Source organism: Calonectris borealis, chromosome 1 (genome assembly GCF_964195595.1).
Source record: "Calonectris borealis chromosome 1, bCalBor7.hap1.2, whole genome shotgun sequence".
Taxonomy (NCBI): domain Eukaryota; kingdom Metazoa; phylum Chordata; class Aves; order Procellariiformes; family Procellariidae; genus Calonectris; species Calonectris borealis.
Genome location: NC_134312.1, coordinates 217613905 through 217631107, shown reverse-complemented (window position 1 = coordinate 217631107; position 17203 = coordinate 217613905). Strand labels below are relative to the sequence as shown.

General features: G+C 50.0%; 1 protein-coding gene across 1 annotated transcript in view; it reads right to left on the bottom strand.

Moving 5' to 3' along the window:
* WNT11 (Wnt family member 11) overlaps positions 1–16246 on the bottom strand; it is a 30353-nt gene extending 14107 nt beyond the window's left edge. The window contains exons 1-5 of the mRNA XM_075140616.1: positions 16181–16246; positions 12696–12906; positions 3365–3600; positions 2325–2602; positions 582–874 (exon numbers count right to left, since the gene is read on the bottom strand). Of these exons, the coding sequence (XP_074996717.1) occupies positions 582–874; positions 2325–2602; positions 3365–3600; positions 12696–12778 (890 nt within the window). The 5' untranslated portion in view covers positions 12779–12906; positions 16181–16246. The remainder of the gene's footprint in view (positions 1–581; positions 875–2324; positions 2603–3364; positions 3601–12695; positions 12907–16180) is intronic.
* Between the last annotated feature and the right edge of the window lie 957 nt (positions 16247–17203).

The following is a 17203-nucleotide window of genomic DNA, read 5'->3' as shown; positions in this document are numbered from 1 at the left end:
GAGGCTGGGTATGATGACCTTAAATCACTAATATTAACGGGATAAAGAAATTCCTCTGCAGACACATGAGCAATACAAACACATTTGGATTTTTAAAAGGCGGTGGAAGAAAAATCCTAAAAATTCACCTTTGTAGTTTACAGGGCTTTTTTAAGGCTGCCTGGGAGCATTGGCCCTAATTGGGTTAACACTCGCCTACTTAGAGGAGCCTTAAAGTAGAGTAACAACTCATCACATCAGCAATGACTGCAAGAAATGACTTAGAGAGACTCAACACAGTAAAAAACAGCTGCTTGATCTTTACAAGTTCCTGCAGAGGTGAGGTGAGCTGCTTAGAGCATTTCAAAAGGTATCTTGTGCCTGCCTGTATAACGCAAAAGGTGTCTGCAGCCTTGTCTTGGCCACAGCCACCACTAAGAGGCTTGGGGATCTGTAGACCATGCCGTATGTTAGAGATGTCCTTTACATGCAGGCATGTGCTATCTCTCCAATTATTTGCCTCTTATTCATACATGTTCCCCTCTTCCCCTTCCCTCTTTGGGGCTCAGAGTGTGGTCAGCACCCGCTGCAGAAACCCTCACCTGTCCTGGGTCCCGTGTGACCCCACTTTCTCGTTCTTCATGCAGAAATCGGGCGAGCTCTGCAGGTAAATCAGCTCTGTCTCTTTAACCGGCCTGATATCAATATCCTTTGGCACGAGGTATTTGCGTGTGCCCATGGGCCGGTGAACGACCTTGGTGGCTGATAAATACTTGTTTTTGAGGTCCAATGCAATGTCTCGCAGCTCTTGAAGGCCTTTCCAACAGGTCTTGATAGAGCATGACCCAGAAACTCCATGGCACTTACATTTCATTTCAAGAGAGGCTTTCAAGACCTGCAAAAAGGAATGCAGGAGTTAGGAAATGCCCTTCTCTTACCTCCAAACATCCCACAAGCTTGCTAAAGAAGGCACTTTCTTAGCAGGGACTGCCACAGAAAAGGACTGCTGCTCTGATTTCTGCACAGTCACTCTAGAGTAACTACTGTGCAAAGGGAATGAGATCCCACAGCTCCTTGGTGATCACTATCAGCCCAGGACTACTTTGACCAAGGCACCTTTGCAGCCAGCAGACAGAAGAGTATTTTGAATTTTGATCAGATTTCTACATAGGGCTGCATTTCCACCCTCTAAGTTCCTAAGGAGCTGAAAATCAAAGCAATCCACAAACAGATGATTAACATCCACTTCTGCCTCCAGCAGCTTTGGGTAATAGAGATGTCAAGGCTCTGATGAATTCAGGGCACCCTCACCCTGCCTTTCTGCTGGCCATGGGATCAAAAGAGCCTTTTACTTTGGTTCTGTACTGCTCTTATTTCTGTAGGACATGGCAGGACGCTGCCAGGAAGGGGTGAATGCACCAGCCATGGCAACGCTACGTCCCAAACAAAAATTTGCTGATTGCAATTAAAACAAAAACTCAAGACATTACGAAAACAAAAAAAAAACCAAAAACAACCAGATAGAGTGGGAATGGTAGAGAAAAACACCCAGGGAAGGCAAGTTCAGCATGGTTGTGCTCTGCAAAGGTGAGTTCAGCCTGTAGCTACACAGTCAGCTGCCAATGAGCTCAACACGCTCCAAGTTTTATCTGCTCCAGTGCCCAAGCACAGGCAGCCCTGGAAGGACTAAGCTGTGTGGTAGGACCAGCCTAGGGTACCGCTGCAGCCCCAGAAATGGGTGCAGGGGTCAGCTTTACAGTCCCCCGCCCGTTTCTCCAGCCGCGTGGAGGGCTGCGATGGGGATTTGCACCTCGGTGGACACCAAGCTCTGCGCGTGGTAAGCATTATCCCTCCATTAGATGCAAGCTGTTAAAAGCGGCTTCTGCCAGATATGGGAATAATCACTAGCAAAGTAGTTTGGAAAGGAAAAATCAGCCCTCCTGGCTGCAGGGATGGCTGGGAGGCAGCTGCTGCTGGATGCGTCTGGCAGATGATAATCCTCCACGCTTACACAGCACTTCGCCTGTGCAACGCCCTTGGCAGAGCACGACGGGACCCGTCCCCACCACACCTCCTGGTGTGAGCAAGCCAGAGCCATCCTTGGCTGTGGAAAGGGTAGCAATGAGACATCCCACCCACGGTTATATAGGGCTGATAATAGCATTCAGGACCTCCTGAGTCCCAGCGTGAATTATATAGCTACAGTCTTCAGCAGGCCAAAGGAGTTCAGAGCAATCTGGGAGAAACCTGCTCCTTTCGCTAGCTGATAGAGACACTGAACCTCACAGAGCGACCGACCACTACAGATGATTGTACAATTACAATAACTCTCGTGGATTTGTTACCTGTCTCCCTACTTCACTGTTGTGCAGATGCATCAGTTTATTGGCTTGTGATCCTGATTTTTTCATCTTCATGGGAGCATCTGAAAATTTGGACCCCATGATAAGACCATAGTTGAGGTTGTCTGCACATCCTCCCCATCGATACCCAGGTCCAGGTGTCTCACCTGGGATGGGACCACAGGAACAGCCAGGGAGGTCCCCGGTGGTGCAGGCTCTGGCAATGGTGTGGCTGATGGCAGCAGCAGAAAGGGCATACACAAATGCTGACTCCCTTGTGCCTGGAAGAGACAAGAACTCCAGCTCAGCCTCCTGGGACAGCTAAAGGTTCCCCAAAAAGAGACCCATACAATCTGTGCCCTACAGAGCAGCAAACACACCAACTCAGTGCAGCTGAGACCTCCCATGGCATCACCAGCTTGGAGCACATCTCCTAAGTGAGCTCTCCAACATGAGGCAACATCCCAGCAGGGCAAGGGAGGCGCATGGACTTATGCAACTTGTCCATCGTGGTGTGATCTGCTCTTGCAGCACGTGAAGAAGCCTCCTCATGGACTCTCCTGCCTCCTTTTGCCCCTGTGCTGGATGCTGCTTGCTGGCAGGTCATGGAGCTGGCATGCATGGAGCTGGAGGAGGTGGTGGGAGGCCATAGAGCTGCAGCATGAGTGCGCAAGGATGCTCTGACCCATGAAAGCTGACTGTGCAGCCTCACACGTAGCGTGTGCTGCTTGACAAGTCTGCATGCCCTGAGCAGCAGCTCCATGGCTGTGAGCAACCGCACCATGACTCCTAAGGAGATGAGCAGACCAGATGGGTGGCACGCTTTGTAAGACCTGTGGGAGACCAGGTCTTGGACTCGAGAGCTCCTGGGCATGACTGGCACCATAACGATGAACATGGTCTCAGAGAACAAGACAACTGGGCTGTGTAGTCCCTCCACATCCCCCCTGGTAGCAAGACCCTTCCCAGCCCCAGCAGGCATCCACACACGCTGGCTGACTCTACTCACTCATGTCCCCGGCTGAGCCAGCAGTGCTGTTTACCTCTCTCTAAGTCCAGCAGGTAGTTAGGAGCCAGCTCAATGGAAGAGCAGTTCCACCGCATGTCTGAGAAAGTTTTACGGCAGGTCTTTATCACTTCCCGTGCCGCCTGGATGATGGTCTGCATTAGCTCCAGGTTGCTGCGGCACAACTGCACCTGGGAAACCACCAAGCCTTCGAGCTGCTTGCAGTGCTGGGTTTGATTCAGGGCCAAAGCCGAAGGAGTTTTGGACAGAGCTCTGAGGAGACAAGCACATGCAAAAAGGCATTAAAACCTGCAAAAAATGTTAATCTTCAGATCAATATTAATTTCTCCACTACCTCCAGTCCGGTGAATGCTTTGGCCTGTGTTCACCTGACTTAATTTTAGCTACCTGTAAATAGGTGCTTAGTTTAAGCTGGTGAGAAAGATGGGCAACTACGAAGAGTGATTTATCTCATCTAAAGTAGGTGTTTAAGGTAGGTGGGAAGAAACAGCCTCTAGAAGTACACATTTCTCTCCATCATCTAGGGGAGCCTCGACAAAGCTCCTGGGGCATATGCCAAGTTGACTGAATGTGTAAATCCTTATGGGAAGGTTTTTTGCTGGAGAATGAAGAAGATGGACCTCCCAACAGAGTGAAAAATGACCCAACAGTTCCACGATAACAGAAAGCTGGATCTTCCAAGACTGTGGTATTCAGGGGAAAAAAAAAAAAAAAGTGGAGTTGGTGTTATCAGTGTTTTGCATTCAGCATCTGTCTCACACACTCTCTAAGGATTATGCTAAATGTCATGTAATTAATTATGGAGAAAATCGCCTGCAAGGCCTAGGAAAAAGCCACCAAGTTTGCAAAACAGATGCTTTCCCTTAGAGTTAATGCCAAGGGCCTCCACCAATTCCATCACTGTTGCACGTAGATAAGTCTGTTTCTCTAGTCTCCAAAAACATAGTGCAGAAGCATGACGAGAGTATGTGCAGAGAGAGTACCATGGTCAAAACTGAGAAGGAATCCACTAGCACCAGCACATACGTTACCATGGAAGAAACCAACAACACCCCAAAGACCCCATTGGTTCTTCGAGTGTGCAATCGCCAATGTTTCCAGGTAAAAAAGAAAAAAACCAAAGGCTGCCATGCATCGTACAGGGCTATGCTCTTCTTCCCCAAGCACCCACAGCGATCAGCAGAAGCCTGGTGTGTAACTCTCTTTGTATCTTTATGACCTGCTTAGGGTAGTCATAAATGTTATTCATTCCCATAAAACAACTTTCTAGCTGGCCGCATCAGTAACTGGCATCTGATCCTGGCAACATAACTGCCTTAACACATATTTCCTTCTCTCCTTGTTAAATGTGTTGCCTTTCAGTTTCATCCTAAGCCATCTTGGTTAGTTTGGCTTATTAGCAGACACATTTCTGGGTGCATTTCACTTTATTACTGTAACATCCACGTCCTTCAGAAGTTAAATGAGATGGAAACGGAGCTAAAATTGAGCCCTAACCAAGATCGGGGGTATTAGCTCTGATCTCGGTTTTCAGGAAAACACATCTATGTTCCACCGGCTCCCTCAAGGTTGGCTTGAACCAGCTGCTGTGTATGTTGGAGCTCTCTCTGGGCTGCGCGTAACTGCTAACCCCAACCGCTCTTCCAGCAGGGAAAAGCTACGATCCTTGCTAGGGCTGAGTAGGTCTGCACTGACAAATTCCCAGGCGGCTGGAGTTTGGTATTTCTGGCACTAGATAATCAGTGGCAAACTTGGAAGGGAAACCACCACTCTGCTAGCTATGTCAATATATACATCATACATATATTTAAAGAGATCCATTAAATATACAGCGAACAGAAGTTTTGGCCAGTGAATTTCAAGGGAAAGGAAAAAGTGCAGTATTTAATTGTCAGAAATTCTGCCTTGTAGTTCATCTCGGTCCCTTGCACACTGTTGCTCATGCAACACTCCCTGTCTGGAGAGGGGCATCTCCAGAAGGCAACTCCTCCTGCCTTAGATGTGAACCAGTGCTGGACTTGAGCTGGTGGAGAGCTGTTGGTGATAATCTGGGTGCTCACGTATCTCAGATATATCACGTCCTTGAAGGTAGAGGCATGAGTCTTGGGACAGTATGAATGTCACCTGACTGCAAATCTCTACAGTGTGGACCTCATGGTAGTCCTTCAGGGTCCTTCTCCAGCCCATGGAAAGAAAAAGCCACATTTAGGGAGTAATTAGCCTGATGTGCTTTTAGGATAAGATGACTCATGTCCTAGAAGTGCTCATTTTCTGCTCTGGCTATAGAGGGAACCCAGGTACCGAGCAGACATCTGGACTGTATAAGCACAGAGCTGGGTGAGATGAATTCAACCCCTAGCACTTGGCACCAGAGACCTGTGAAAACTTATCCCAGAAAGCCTATCAGCAACTCTCAGGAATGGGCTGAAATGCAAATCAGGCAAGAGGCCAAAGCAGCTTGTCACTAATAGAGTAAAAATGATAAATACTCCAGCAGAGTACGTCCCAGCAGCTAAATAAGCAGGCAGGGTGAGGCAGATGAAATGAGAGAGCTTCACAGCCTGAGCTTCAGGCAAATGAGGAATGCTCCAGGTCTCCGAGAGATGCTGTACTATGGGGCACAGCTCAGTTTTCTCATCAGAGGTGCCAAGTGACACTTTAGAGGCCTCGGGATGTTTCACCTGGCCCTCCAGAAGGATGCATATATCTCCCAGGTCCTGCACCACATTTTCTAATCCTGTATAGAGGTCTTCGGCATCTTTAAAGGACCTGGAAGCCTACGTTGAGGCACCTGCATCTCACCACTACAGACAAGTCATGAACAGCAGAAATAACCACCTGCAAGTTGGGATGAGAGCTGAATTCTGACTGAAACTCATCCCCATTGTGAAAAAAGGGGATGTGATACAACGAGATCATGTTATTACAGATGGCCTGAAATGATCACCATTAGAAAAGCAGATTTATAATGCAACAAGAAAGAAATTCATTTTGTGGAAGAGGGAAAAATATCTGCCAGACGGTCAAGAGAGGAAGGACCATGGCCCCATTGGGGAGAACTCAGTAAACGGCAGCAATGGCTGTTTCTTGTCGAATGAGCCGAGCTCCAGGGAGCCCGCCAAGAATAAAAATGCAAGACGCAGGAAGGTGTTTTCTGAACATCTCCCAGGCCTGAACTTCATGCCTTTGCTTGTGAGAACCTATAATTGGAAACATCTCCAAGCGTCGGGAGGAAAAAGTAAAGGGTAATGGAGATGGAAAAGAAAACTCACAGTTACTGGAGTTGCTTGCCGAGACCGAAAAGTGCATTTATAAATCACAGATCAGGAATGTGAGAGGCCTATTAGGTCATCTAGTCCATGCCCTGTCAGCCCAGGTTTGCTCAGTCTCTGTCCTATATTCAGAAATGTCTTCTCCACCCCTTGTCGCTTTAAACCCTCCCCGTGGAAAGGCACCAACCCTCCCTGCTCCCCAAATTCTGGCAGCACCAGGGAGGGATGCCCACCGCCTGCAAAGAACATTGTTGGGGAACAAAGTCCATTCCTGGAGCAGTGGAAAGGAATTCACCTTCCCCCAGAAGAGTCTTGTCCATGGTGGGATTTGGTGGAGGGTCTCTATCCCACCTCCACCCGGTCTCTGTTGACCACCAGCACAGGGAGGGGAAACAGCCAGCCTGAATAAAGCAGCCCTCAGGGAAGAACCACCTTTAGTCCTCCATCTGGTAAAAAAATTCCTGATAAACATCTTTCTTTGGACTCACACCCTTCATCCAAGAAGCAGCATGTGGGGATTTTACCTGCTGCCATCCCATAAATGCTGCTTTTCACCGTTTCCTCCTGCTAACATCGTGCTCTCCTCCCTTCACTCTCCTGCCCCATCCTCCATTCTCCAGAAAGCTGAGGACGACTGAGGGGTGGTTGTTTTTTTTTTTTTTAAAAATACACATATTTGACCCATCCCTTTAAATAAACAGGCCCCAAACCAAACATCTCCTGCTTTATATATAGCATAGCAGGGCTTTCAATTGAAGTTATGGATACTGACAGAAAACCATAAACGTAATTACAGAGGAAATATGATGCATGAATGGATCATGACTTTCGTTTACTCTTTTAATTATCTCAGGCAGTTAATAAATTCATTTGAAAACATGAATGCTCTACAGTGTTAGGTCCTTTGAGAGGTATGGGCCCATTCCTGCAGATCTGGGCTCCATGAGAAGACTATTCATAGGAGCAGCAGCTTGGGAAAAGTACCTTCAGATCTGAGCAGACATCAATGAAAGCCATACGCGGTTTGGTTTACAAGGACCACTGTACATAGGACATTGCTCCTGGTCAAAGCGAAAGGAGAAAAACTCCTTGAATTGAGTGGTGCAGCATTGGTGCCCTTTAAAACACCCTTAAAGGGCAGAGGGCATCTCCCCATCGTCCCTTGTGTGATGTGACCCAAGAAAGGTCTCACAGAGGGGCTGTTGGTGAAACCATGAACTTCTGCTCCAAATTGTCTGCTTTCTGTGAAGGCACTCTCATTTTTATGCCTGTTCTTAAACCCCTTAAGCTCCCAGGGATTTGGGTGAAACAAAAAGATTTAGACAAAATTACATGGCTGTGGAGAGTGAAGTGTGCGGTAAAGTTTAATAAAGAGAGGCAGCGACTGGGGGTTTTTTGCATTCAATCTCATTGAAGTTTTTTTATCTGCAGGAGCCTCATTTTCTCAGGTTTTTAACTGGAAGAGGTTCACAGGACTGTTACGATAACCTTGTCTAAGCTCGTGGTAGTCAGAGACAGCCCATGCCCCTGCCACCCTGCCCTGCATCAGTCCTGGCCTGGGGACCACAAGTGCTGGGAAAGTCACCACGTCCCCTGGTAAATGCTTTCAGTGGTTCTGCAAAGCCTTTTCAAAACAGAAAAGTGGGATTTATATAGTAAAAAAAAAAAAAAAAAGAGGAGGAAGAGGGAGAGGACGGGGAGGAAAAAAAACCCAGCCCTGAAGTAAAAGCTTAAAATAAGAGCTGCTTTCAGATACGGTGCCAAATCCAGTGCTGGCAGTAGTGGGCACAAGGCCATTGACTTCCAGCCCAAGCTCGACTGAAGTCGATGCCAGCGGCGAGTTGGCTCACCGAACGCCAAGGAAGGCCATGGAGCTTTGTCAAGTTTTCCCGAGCTGCCTACGGAGCGAAGAGCAAACTTCAAAGCTGTTGTCCCCCCCCCCCGCCTTCCTCGCCCCCAGCCCGCTCCCCTCCCACCATCCCCGTCCTGCAGTCCTTTCACGGCAGCTCATCTAGCAACCCCCTTGCCAGGCAGACGGTCTCCTCGCAGGCGCCCATGCCCCGATGTCCCACCTCCACCCCCCCCGGCTGGAGAAGAGAAGCAGGAGCTGCTGGGAAGCACAAAATCTTTCCATTTTCTCCCCCGCTTTCTGCTGGCTGCAGAAAGGCTGCGGTGCTGCTCGAGGTCGGTGAGCTGGGGGACATCCCGGGTTCACCAAAATACATGGCTGAGCCACCTTTTGCTCCTGAAGGGCTGTGATTTAACCATGGGAATTGTGCAGCAAAGCTGACCTCGTAGCTGGGAATGGTGCTCATCTAGGGATGGCTCCAGAGGGCATGGGGCATGTCTAGGCCACCACAACAGAGGCAGGGATTTCCCAAAGTGACCAAGCTCCACCTAAAAATGATGGGATTCCTAATGCCACCGCTTGCTCATCCTGCAAGCCACGCAAAAAAAAAACACCCACTCGCTGCATTTGGCTTCTTTACAACCATTCTTGCGTTGAAGGTGACACTCAATACAGTGGGACAGTCCAACCTGTGTCTTGGCACCTGGGCAGAGGGGTGGCAGAAGTGCCTCGAAAGCCACACTGTGCCTGGACATCCTAACATCTGCAGACCTCTGCGGAGCGCACATCTGGCCGCAGCTCCCTCTAGTGCTCATCTACTTTTCAGCTCTACCCAAACAAGTTGCTTCAGCAACCCGCTTGGCCAAACCCAAGCCCTCCTAGGAAAGCTAAAGGAGGTGCAAAAGATGGGTGATAGAGTTCCTACACCCATCGGCCCTAAGACACCTCCCGTTGAAACCGATGGCTGCCTCACCTCCCCAGCCGCTGTGATGCAAAACAAGCACTGAGGACCACAAAGCGATGCAAAAAAAAAACCCCTGCTCTAAGGATGGGAAAGTGTTTGCAAAAAGCAGCGTGCAAAAATAAGACTCGGGGGCTCATATGCACTGAATGGGAAGGCTGCCTCTCCACGACACCCCTGATCCTGCAAAGATCTGTCTGTACCCTGACTTTACACCCAAGCAGCTCCCCGGAGCTCGGATGGAAGAGACCAAAACATGAAGTTTCTCCAGCAGCATGAGCAGGTTTATGAGATGCTGACCATCCATGCACCACGCTGGATGCTCAGCGGTGCACGCCTCTGTCGCAGGGAAGGGCACGGTGCCGATTTACAACAGCTGGGGATCTGGACCACAGAATTCATAAAAATAAGCCAAATAAAATAAAACAAATAGCTCCCTTTTACCTTCTCCCCGCTTTTACTAATTTACAGGGGATATTCATGTTACAGGGAAGTCCTGAACGGCTGAAAAGTGTGTATTTCTTCTCCCCCTCCCCCTGCAATTACATCACGCGCTGAATCAAAATTGAATTTCCTATCGCCTTTCATATCAGTCGCTCCCTCTTCCTCAGGCTTGCAAACCCAGCCCACCAGGCTGGCAAAACCCACCTCCTTATCTTCCCCCTCCCCGCCCAAATCCTCTTTGAAGCTCGCCTTTGGCACCGTGCCTACAACAACGGCCCAGCGAGCAGACCGCTGAGACAAGCCCACGACCGAAAACATCTTGTAGCACTTTCCTCCCTCTTCATCTCCGTCCTTTTTTTTTTTTTTTTTTTTACCCCCCGCTCTCCATTCATGAGTACGAGAGGGTAGGGGCAGGGTTTGGTTGTACAGCTCCCAGCGCATGGGTCCGGGGCTGGGATTGCAGCTCCAAGGTATTATTCGGTATTCGGTAGCATCGATCTCCATTCGCCAAGAGTTTACCTACGTGATTTCCAAGGATGGTCCCCTAGCCCTAAGGACGGCAGCACCGCTGCAGCGGGGGAAAGAGAGTGATGGGGAAGGGGGGGGGGGGGAAATTGGCCTGTGTTTCTGTAGAAAAACAAGGGTGGGGAAAGGAGGAGAAACTGCAAATGAAAAACAACAAAACCACCGTAATTTTGTGAAATCCCAGCTGGCAGCATCCCAGTTGCGCAAAGTGCCCTGGGACAGGGAGTGCAGGTCTCTGCCAAGTTTTAAACAGGTGTGAGGGGAGCCCCGCGGCACATCTGGATGCAGTTCATGCTTCAGATGCCACTTTAATCCCAGCTTTCATCTTCCCCACTTGCTTTTCGATAAGGGGGGATGTGTCTGCTGGGAAGGGGAGGAGCGGCAACAGCGTCTTTCCTCCAACTACCTCCCCCCCACCCCATCCCCAAAAGCAACCCTCGCAGCTCAACCACTTACCGGCCGAAAGGCTGCTTTTGCCAGCAAAGCTATTAGGGACCTTGCCCTGCCTTCCAGCCTTTTTTCATGTCTATGGCTTGTCAACGTGCTATCAGGTTCCCTCTGAAGCTCATCTCGCCTCTGCCCTTCAGAGGAACCCAGGCTCTTTGCTGGGGATTTAGCACCTTGCTTAAGCAGGACCCTAATGCCAAACATATAAGCGAGCCCCTCCACTCAGTTCTGGGTCTGTACATAAGCACCCTACTGAATCAGGGTGCCACAAAACAGCTTTATTTTGAAATAAAGGTTGCAAACGAGTCCAGGCTCTGCCAGCCCATGGGCATATCGCTAAATGTCCTACAGAGAGGAGATGCCCACCTTTGTGCGAGGTGCTGGATATATGCAGAGCTGAGAGCCTAAATACCCGAGGAAGCCGGCAGAAAGAAATAGCTGGGCTATGTAATTTAGCTGTGGTGACTGCTACAAGGTGTAAAGCCAAGATGGTGAACAGCAAATCAGATCCTGACTCTCCTCTACTTTCAAGGTGGTCCTTAGATTATGGAGACAGCACATTTTAATGCCCTAAAGTAGGTGACTATTCCTCCCACCTGACCACATACATTTAAAGACCCTATGGAGGGATTCACCCTGCCTCTCTTTACGTGTATAAAAGGTGGATGTGTGGTCTCAGCCAGCTCCCTGCAGTCCATGGCATCTCCAGAGGACATGTCTTGACATTTGTGTTGGATGTCTGTCTTTGGAGAGGGTGAATCCCCATCCGGAAGGTCCTGTTTCCCATGACTGCATGCAGGGCAGTGAAAACACTGGCTCCAACAAGACATCTAACTTGAAGATGTCCAAATTTAAGAGAGCCTTTATAAAATGTGGCACGGGGAGAGCCTCAGATGACAATGATTGGGACAGTGGAATGGGAATGAGACATAGCAGAGAGGGAGGAACAAAACCAGAACCTCTTGTCTCGGTTTCCCTACCTAACCCCAAGATCCTCCCCTCGACGCACTATACCCTCCCCAACAGACTCTTCCTGGCATCGCCTTTTATTGCGCCTTTTCTTTTACGGAAGATGCTCATTTGAGGCCAGCCCACATCCCCTTATTTATTTTGTGCACAGCTTCAAACCCGAGTAGAAAAGACAGATCACTCATCAAGGACATGAAACCAGATGGGTGTCGGAGGGGCTTGTTTGTTTATTTTGCAGTAAGCGACTAATTGATTGCTTGCTTAAGCAAAGAAATGAGATAGTGATGTTTTCACTTTGTTTGCAGCGACATTACCTCCAAGGAAACTCGATCCAGACTCCACCACAGTCCCTGGTATTTCTCTACCCTCCTCCCCCCCCAACCCCCGCCTCATTTTTAACACCCTTCACAAAATCCAAAGGTTAAAAGGTCCACAAAAAACCCCATGTTATCTGTTAAGCATCCCCTGTGGTTGGAGATTGGCGGCATTATCTTAGCTGCCGTCCCTACTGCTCTCAGCTCCTACTCAGCACAACCAGCGGTCCCGGTGGGAGAATTTCCCAGCGTGGCAGGAGCTAACGCTAGAAACTTCATTAAGTGGCTCATGTGAGCGTTCAAGTGTGTGCCTTTCCTTTGGTATCAATGAGGAGAAGAAAAAGCGAGCCTAAATCATGCATATTTTGGAAAGAAGATGGAGACATATTGTTAGCACAAGCCCCTAGAACACACACTTGAAATCAATGAATGCCCAGAGAAATGCAGCGTTTGCTGCTCTTTAAATGGTTTTACAGTGTGCTTCAAATAGCAGTTGCAAAAATGGGTAACAGACCAGCAATGCCTACAAAGACTTTAAAAATGCAGAGAGATAACCAGGTACTTACATCCATTTTATCCCATAGCAAATCCCCGTCTGCAGAATCAAAGACAGAAAAGCAGCTAAGAAAAATCGTGGACTCGGCTTCATTTTCTCCACCGTCCCCCACTTGCCGAAGGAAATCGGCTTCTCCCAAGGAAAAAAAGGAGTCTTCCTAATTTTCTGCACCACGTATTTCCCTGCAGTTTGGGTGTTGCTCCTCCTTGGAGATGAACAACCTGAAAGGAGAGAAAGAAAGAGCACGAGCTACGGTTAACTCTGAAGTTTAGCAAGTCGTCGCGAGAGAGAGATCTATTATCCAAATTGCAAAGGAGTGGTTTATGAATCACGAAAAAGTTTGGATTATCCCCTCTCAGTCCCCTCCCTCGCCAAGCCTTGATACAACCTTTCGAGTCAACAGACAGACAAACCGTATGGCTTGAATTACACCCTGAGTTATGGTCTGATTGTGTGTTTCCATTTAACCCTGCACATGGCAAGACTTCATTCGCTGCTTCACTACCTTTTTTTTCTTTCCCCCTCTCCAAAAGGTTTGTGTAACTGCTCGGGAAGAAGGAAAAAAACCAAGATAAATCTTTAGACGAGCCCAAATCTTCAGCTATTCATCTCTCCCTTCCTTCTCTCTGGATTTCTCCCCCCCCCCCTTTTTCTGCAGAGAAGACAAATTATAAAAACTGTATGTCCCGACTTCACGCAGGTGCCCATGCCCTGCAGATGTTTCGCTCTGATCTGTTACAACAAATGTGTTTTGCTCTTTCCCTTCTGCTTTCCTTCTCACCTCATTAACTCTGCCTCTCACTTCTTCCAAGTCCTCGGGCACCTGGAGCTCACGGAAAGGGCTGCAACTTCGTAAACATAAAATCACATTTCTGTCTCCGGGAGCAGCCAGGAGGAGACAAAAGCTCTCAAGGATCTCCCCCCTGGTTTTTTTTTTTGTTGTTTTTCCCTTCTTCAGTCCAAGCAAATAAACAAACCAGGTGCAGGACTTAAATTCTTAGAGGGGTCCTCTCTGTCTCCGGGGCACGGCTTGCTTATTTTAGCAGCGGTATTAATAGCATTAAATGGGTTTCCCTTCAGTTATTCACTTCAGACACCGCTCCGGGCTGCTCGTTGTGGTCTTTGCGGTGGTTTCCCACCCCGCGAGAAAGCCAATAATAAAATAAACAGAAAAATCTGCCCACCACATTGCACCTCTGGAGTCTCACAGCCCACGCTGGCATCCCCAAACCGTGACCGTGCATCCCCCCCACGCCATCCCCTTCGAAAGGGTTTGGGATGGGAGCAGGAATGGCTGGAGCAGTCGGCATCGCTTCGGGGAACCCCTTACCCTGGGAAAAGCACATCCCACCTGACCCCCAGCTCTGGATTTGTCCCAGCTGCAGCTTTCTGCCTCGATACCCCCATTTGGGGAGCAACTGGGTCAGGGGGGGAGGGAATATTTCTGGGTGTTTTCTCTACCATCTGCACCGTATTTTTCCATTCAGGCTGCTTTTTGGCTATCCCAACCCCAGCGCCTGGTGTAAAGGGTTACTAGAGAAGTGCTGTTATTATAAAGGATTTTAATAACCTCTAGGGGCGAGTTCCCGGCTCCCTTGAAGTCCGAGACAAAACTCCAACAGACTACAAGGGAGGCAGGATTTCATCGCCACGGGTTGTTTTTCTTTAATGCCCGCTCGGATTTGGGTTTGATGTGTCCCTTGAAGGCAGTGCTCCCACGAGCATCCAGGCATACTTCTTGTTTCAGGGTATTTCTGTATCTTTTCATCTTTAGAAGCTCTTTTCTTCCTACATCTCCATGAGCACACTGGAAACCTTCAACCCTTAATCCTGTCCATGCCTTTTAGTGTCCATTTAGATATTTCAGACCCCTTATCTCCTTCCCGTGAATTGCTGAACAACACAGAGTCGGGTGTAAAATGTCTCAGATGATCTAAAACCCTCTCGCTAACCCTGACCAGCCAACATCATCATTTGCTTTGCCCCCTGCCTTGGGGAAAAAGAAAAAAAAAGAAAAAAAAAACCGCACCCCACACATTTTGGGTTTTTCCCCGCCCCCCAGGGAGGAACAGAAATGCTCTAACCCCCCCATCCCCACCCCAAGAGCTGCAAGCTTGGCCTGCAATCGCCCCCCCTGTTATTTGGGGAGGTAATAACACCTTTTTCCACTCAGTCCAGCACAGGCTACGTTTGCAAGAGGAATTTGCAAGGGGAGGGGAGGGAGGGAGACCCTTTGGGGCAGACGTGATGTTTACAGCTCTGGAGAGCTCTGGGTCACTGATCAAACCAGCAGCAAGTGGCCTGCGGACTCCTAAAAACTGGAGTCGTTTTTAACTCAAAGCTCTCTTTTCTCTTCACCCTAAGGCTGTTTGCAGCCAGCCCCACTCCTCCACGCAGAAAACGCTCCCATCTGACACCTCTGAGAGTCCGGGGATGGGAACAGGCAATACGAACTATATATATAAATGTGTGAGTATCCATCTCACGTTTTTCCAACTTTCCCACCCAAGAAGGAAAGACATCCACCTGACCCCGCTGCCAGCCTGCAGCTCTCCCTGGGAGCACAGTCGCCTGGTTTAGGGGTAATGCATCCCCAAATGATCTGCAGTGAGGATGGGGAGCAGGGACAGGGAACAGGGGGGTGGTGGGGCTGCTTGCAGCCCCCAGGTCTCCCCTCTCCATGCAGCCTCTCCTCTCTCTTGAAGCTGCTGGGTATCCCCCCTCTCTTCCAGCCCTCTCCATCTCCCTTCTCCATTGCAGCCCCTGGGTGTCCCCGCTATTCGGCAGCCTCCCAGGCTCCTCTCTCCATTGCAGCCCCCTGCATCTCCCTTCACGCTTGCAGCCCCGAGTCTCCCCTCTCCCTTGCAGCCCCCGGATCTTAGGTGTCCCTATACCCTCCTCCATCTCCCCTCTCCCTTTTAGCCCCCGGGTCTCCCCTCTCACTTCAGCCCCCCGGAGTGTCCAGTCTCCCTTGCAGTTCTTGGGTCTCCACGCCCCCCCTGCAGCGCATCGGTCTTAGGTCTCTCTACACCCTCTGGGTCTCCTTCTCCTTTGCAGTTCTTGGGTCCCCCCTCTCTCCTGCAGGTCTCAGGTCTCTAATGCAGCCTCCAAGCCTCCTCTCTCCCTGCATCCCCCCGGGTCTCCCCTCTCCCTGCATCTTCCCTGGGTCTCCCCTCTCCCTTGCAGACTCCAAGCCTCCCCTTTCCCTGCATCCCCCCGGGTCTCCCCTCTCCCTTGCATCCCCCCCGGGTCTCCCCCCTCCCTGCATCCTCTCCGGGTCTCCCCCCGTCCCTTGCAGCCTCCAAGCCTCCTCTCTCCCTGCATCCCCCCGGGTCTCCCCTCTCCCCGCATCCCCCCTGGGTCTCCCCTCTCCCCGCAGGTCCCCGCTTTTGGTCATCCCCGCCCTCGCACCTTCGGTCTTTCGGGGGGCTCCCGCCGGGACACTGTCCCCTTCCGCAGCTCGCAACCCCCCCGGTCCCCTCCGCCGCCGCTTACCTCTGCGCGGGCTGCGCGGGCGCGGCGGGGCCGGGGCCGGGGCCGGGGCTGCGCGGGGGCCGGGGCTGCTCTGGCGGGGCGGCCCGCGGAGCCGCCTTATATGCGGCCCCCTCGGCTTTGATATGCGGCGTGATGTCAGCCCGGATTAGCATAACAAAGGGCTCCGCGAGGAGAGCTCCGCGCCCCGCGGATCCCCCCGCGGGCAGGGCCGGGGCTCCGCGGGGCTCCGCGCCGGCAGCATCCCCCCCTCCTTCCCTGGGACATCCCCCGCGGGAGCCGGGGCTGGGCCAGCGCGTCCCCCCCGCCCCCGGCAGAGCTCCCCCGGGGATGGCAGGGACCTGGCTGGAGTCGGTGCTGCAACTGTTAACGGCGTTATTCTAATGAGCGGTTAATGATTAGCAACAAAAATAGCTAGTTCGTGTTTTCACCGGAAACTTTTAAACGTTACCTCTCCAGAGGGTGATTAGCGCTTGCTGGGCTGCGCGATCGACTTCCCAATTAAAGGACAAAGATACTTTTCATGCACGGGGCTGTCAGGTGGATTTTCTTCTCCTGCGAGGCTAAGAAATCACTGCCCGGCAGTCCTAACGCGGGCTGCAAGCGCACGTCCCGCCGCACGGAGTCCTGCTGTCAGCCTCCTTTTCTTTGATCCGTCTTTAATCTGTGGAAAGTTCAGATGTTGAGATCTGATTTTTGCTTTGACGCCAGTATCAGGGATGGAGGCGTGATGATAGCCTGCAAGAAAAAGAAAAAGAAGAAAAAGGAAAAGGAAAAGGAAAAGGAAAAGAAAAAGAAAAAGAAAAAGAAAAAGAAAAAGAAAAAGAAAAAGAAAAAGAAAAAGAAAAAGAAAAAGAAAAAGAAAAAGAAAGAAAGAAAAAAAGAAAGAAAAAGAGAAAGAGAAGGAAAAAGAAAAAAGAAAGAGAGAAAGAAAAAGAAAATGAATAAAAGAAATAAAAAGAAAAAGAAGAAGAGAAAAAGGAAAAGAAAATTAAAAAGAGAAAGAAAAAGAAAAAAGAAAAGGAG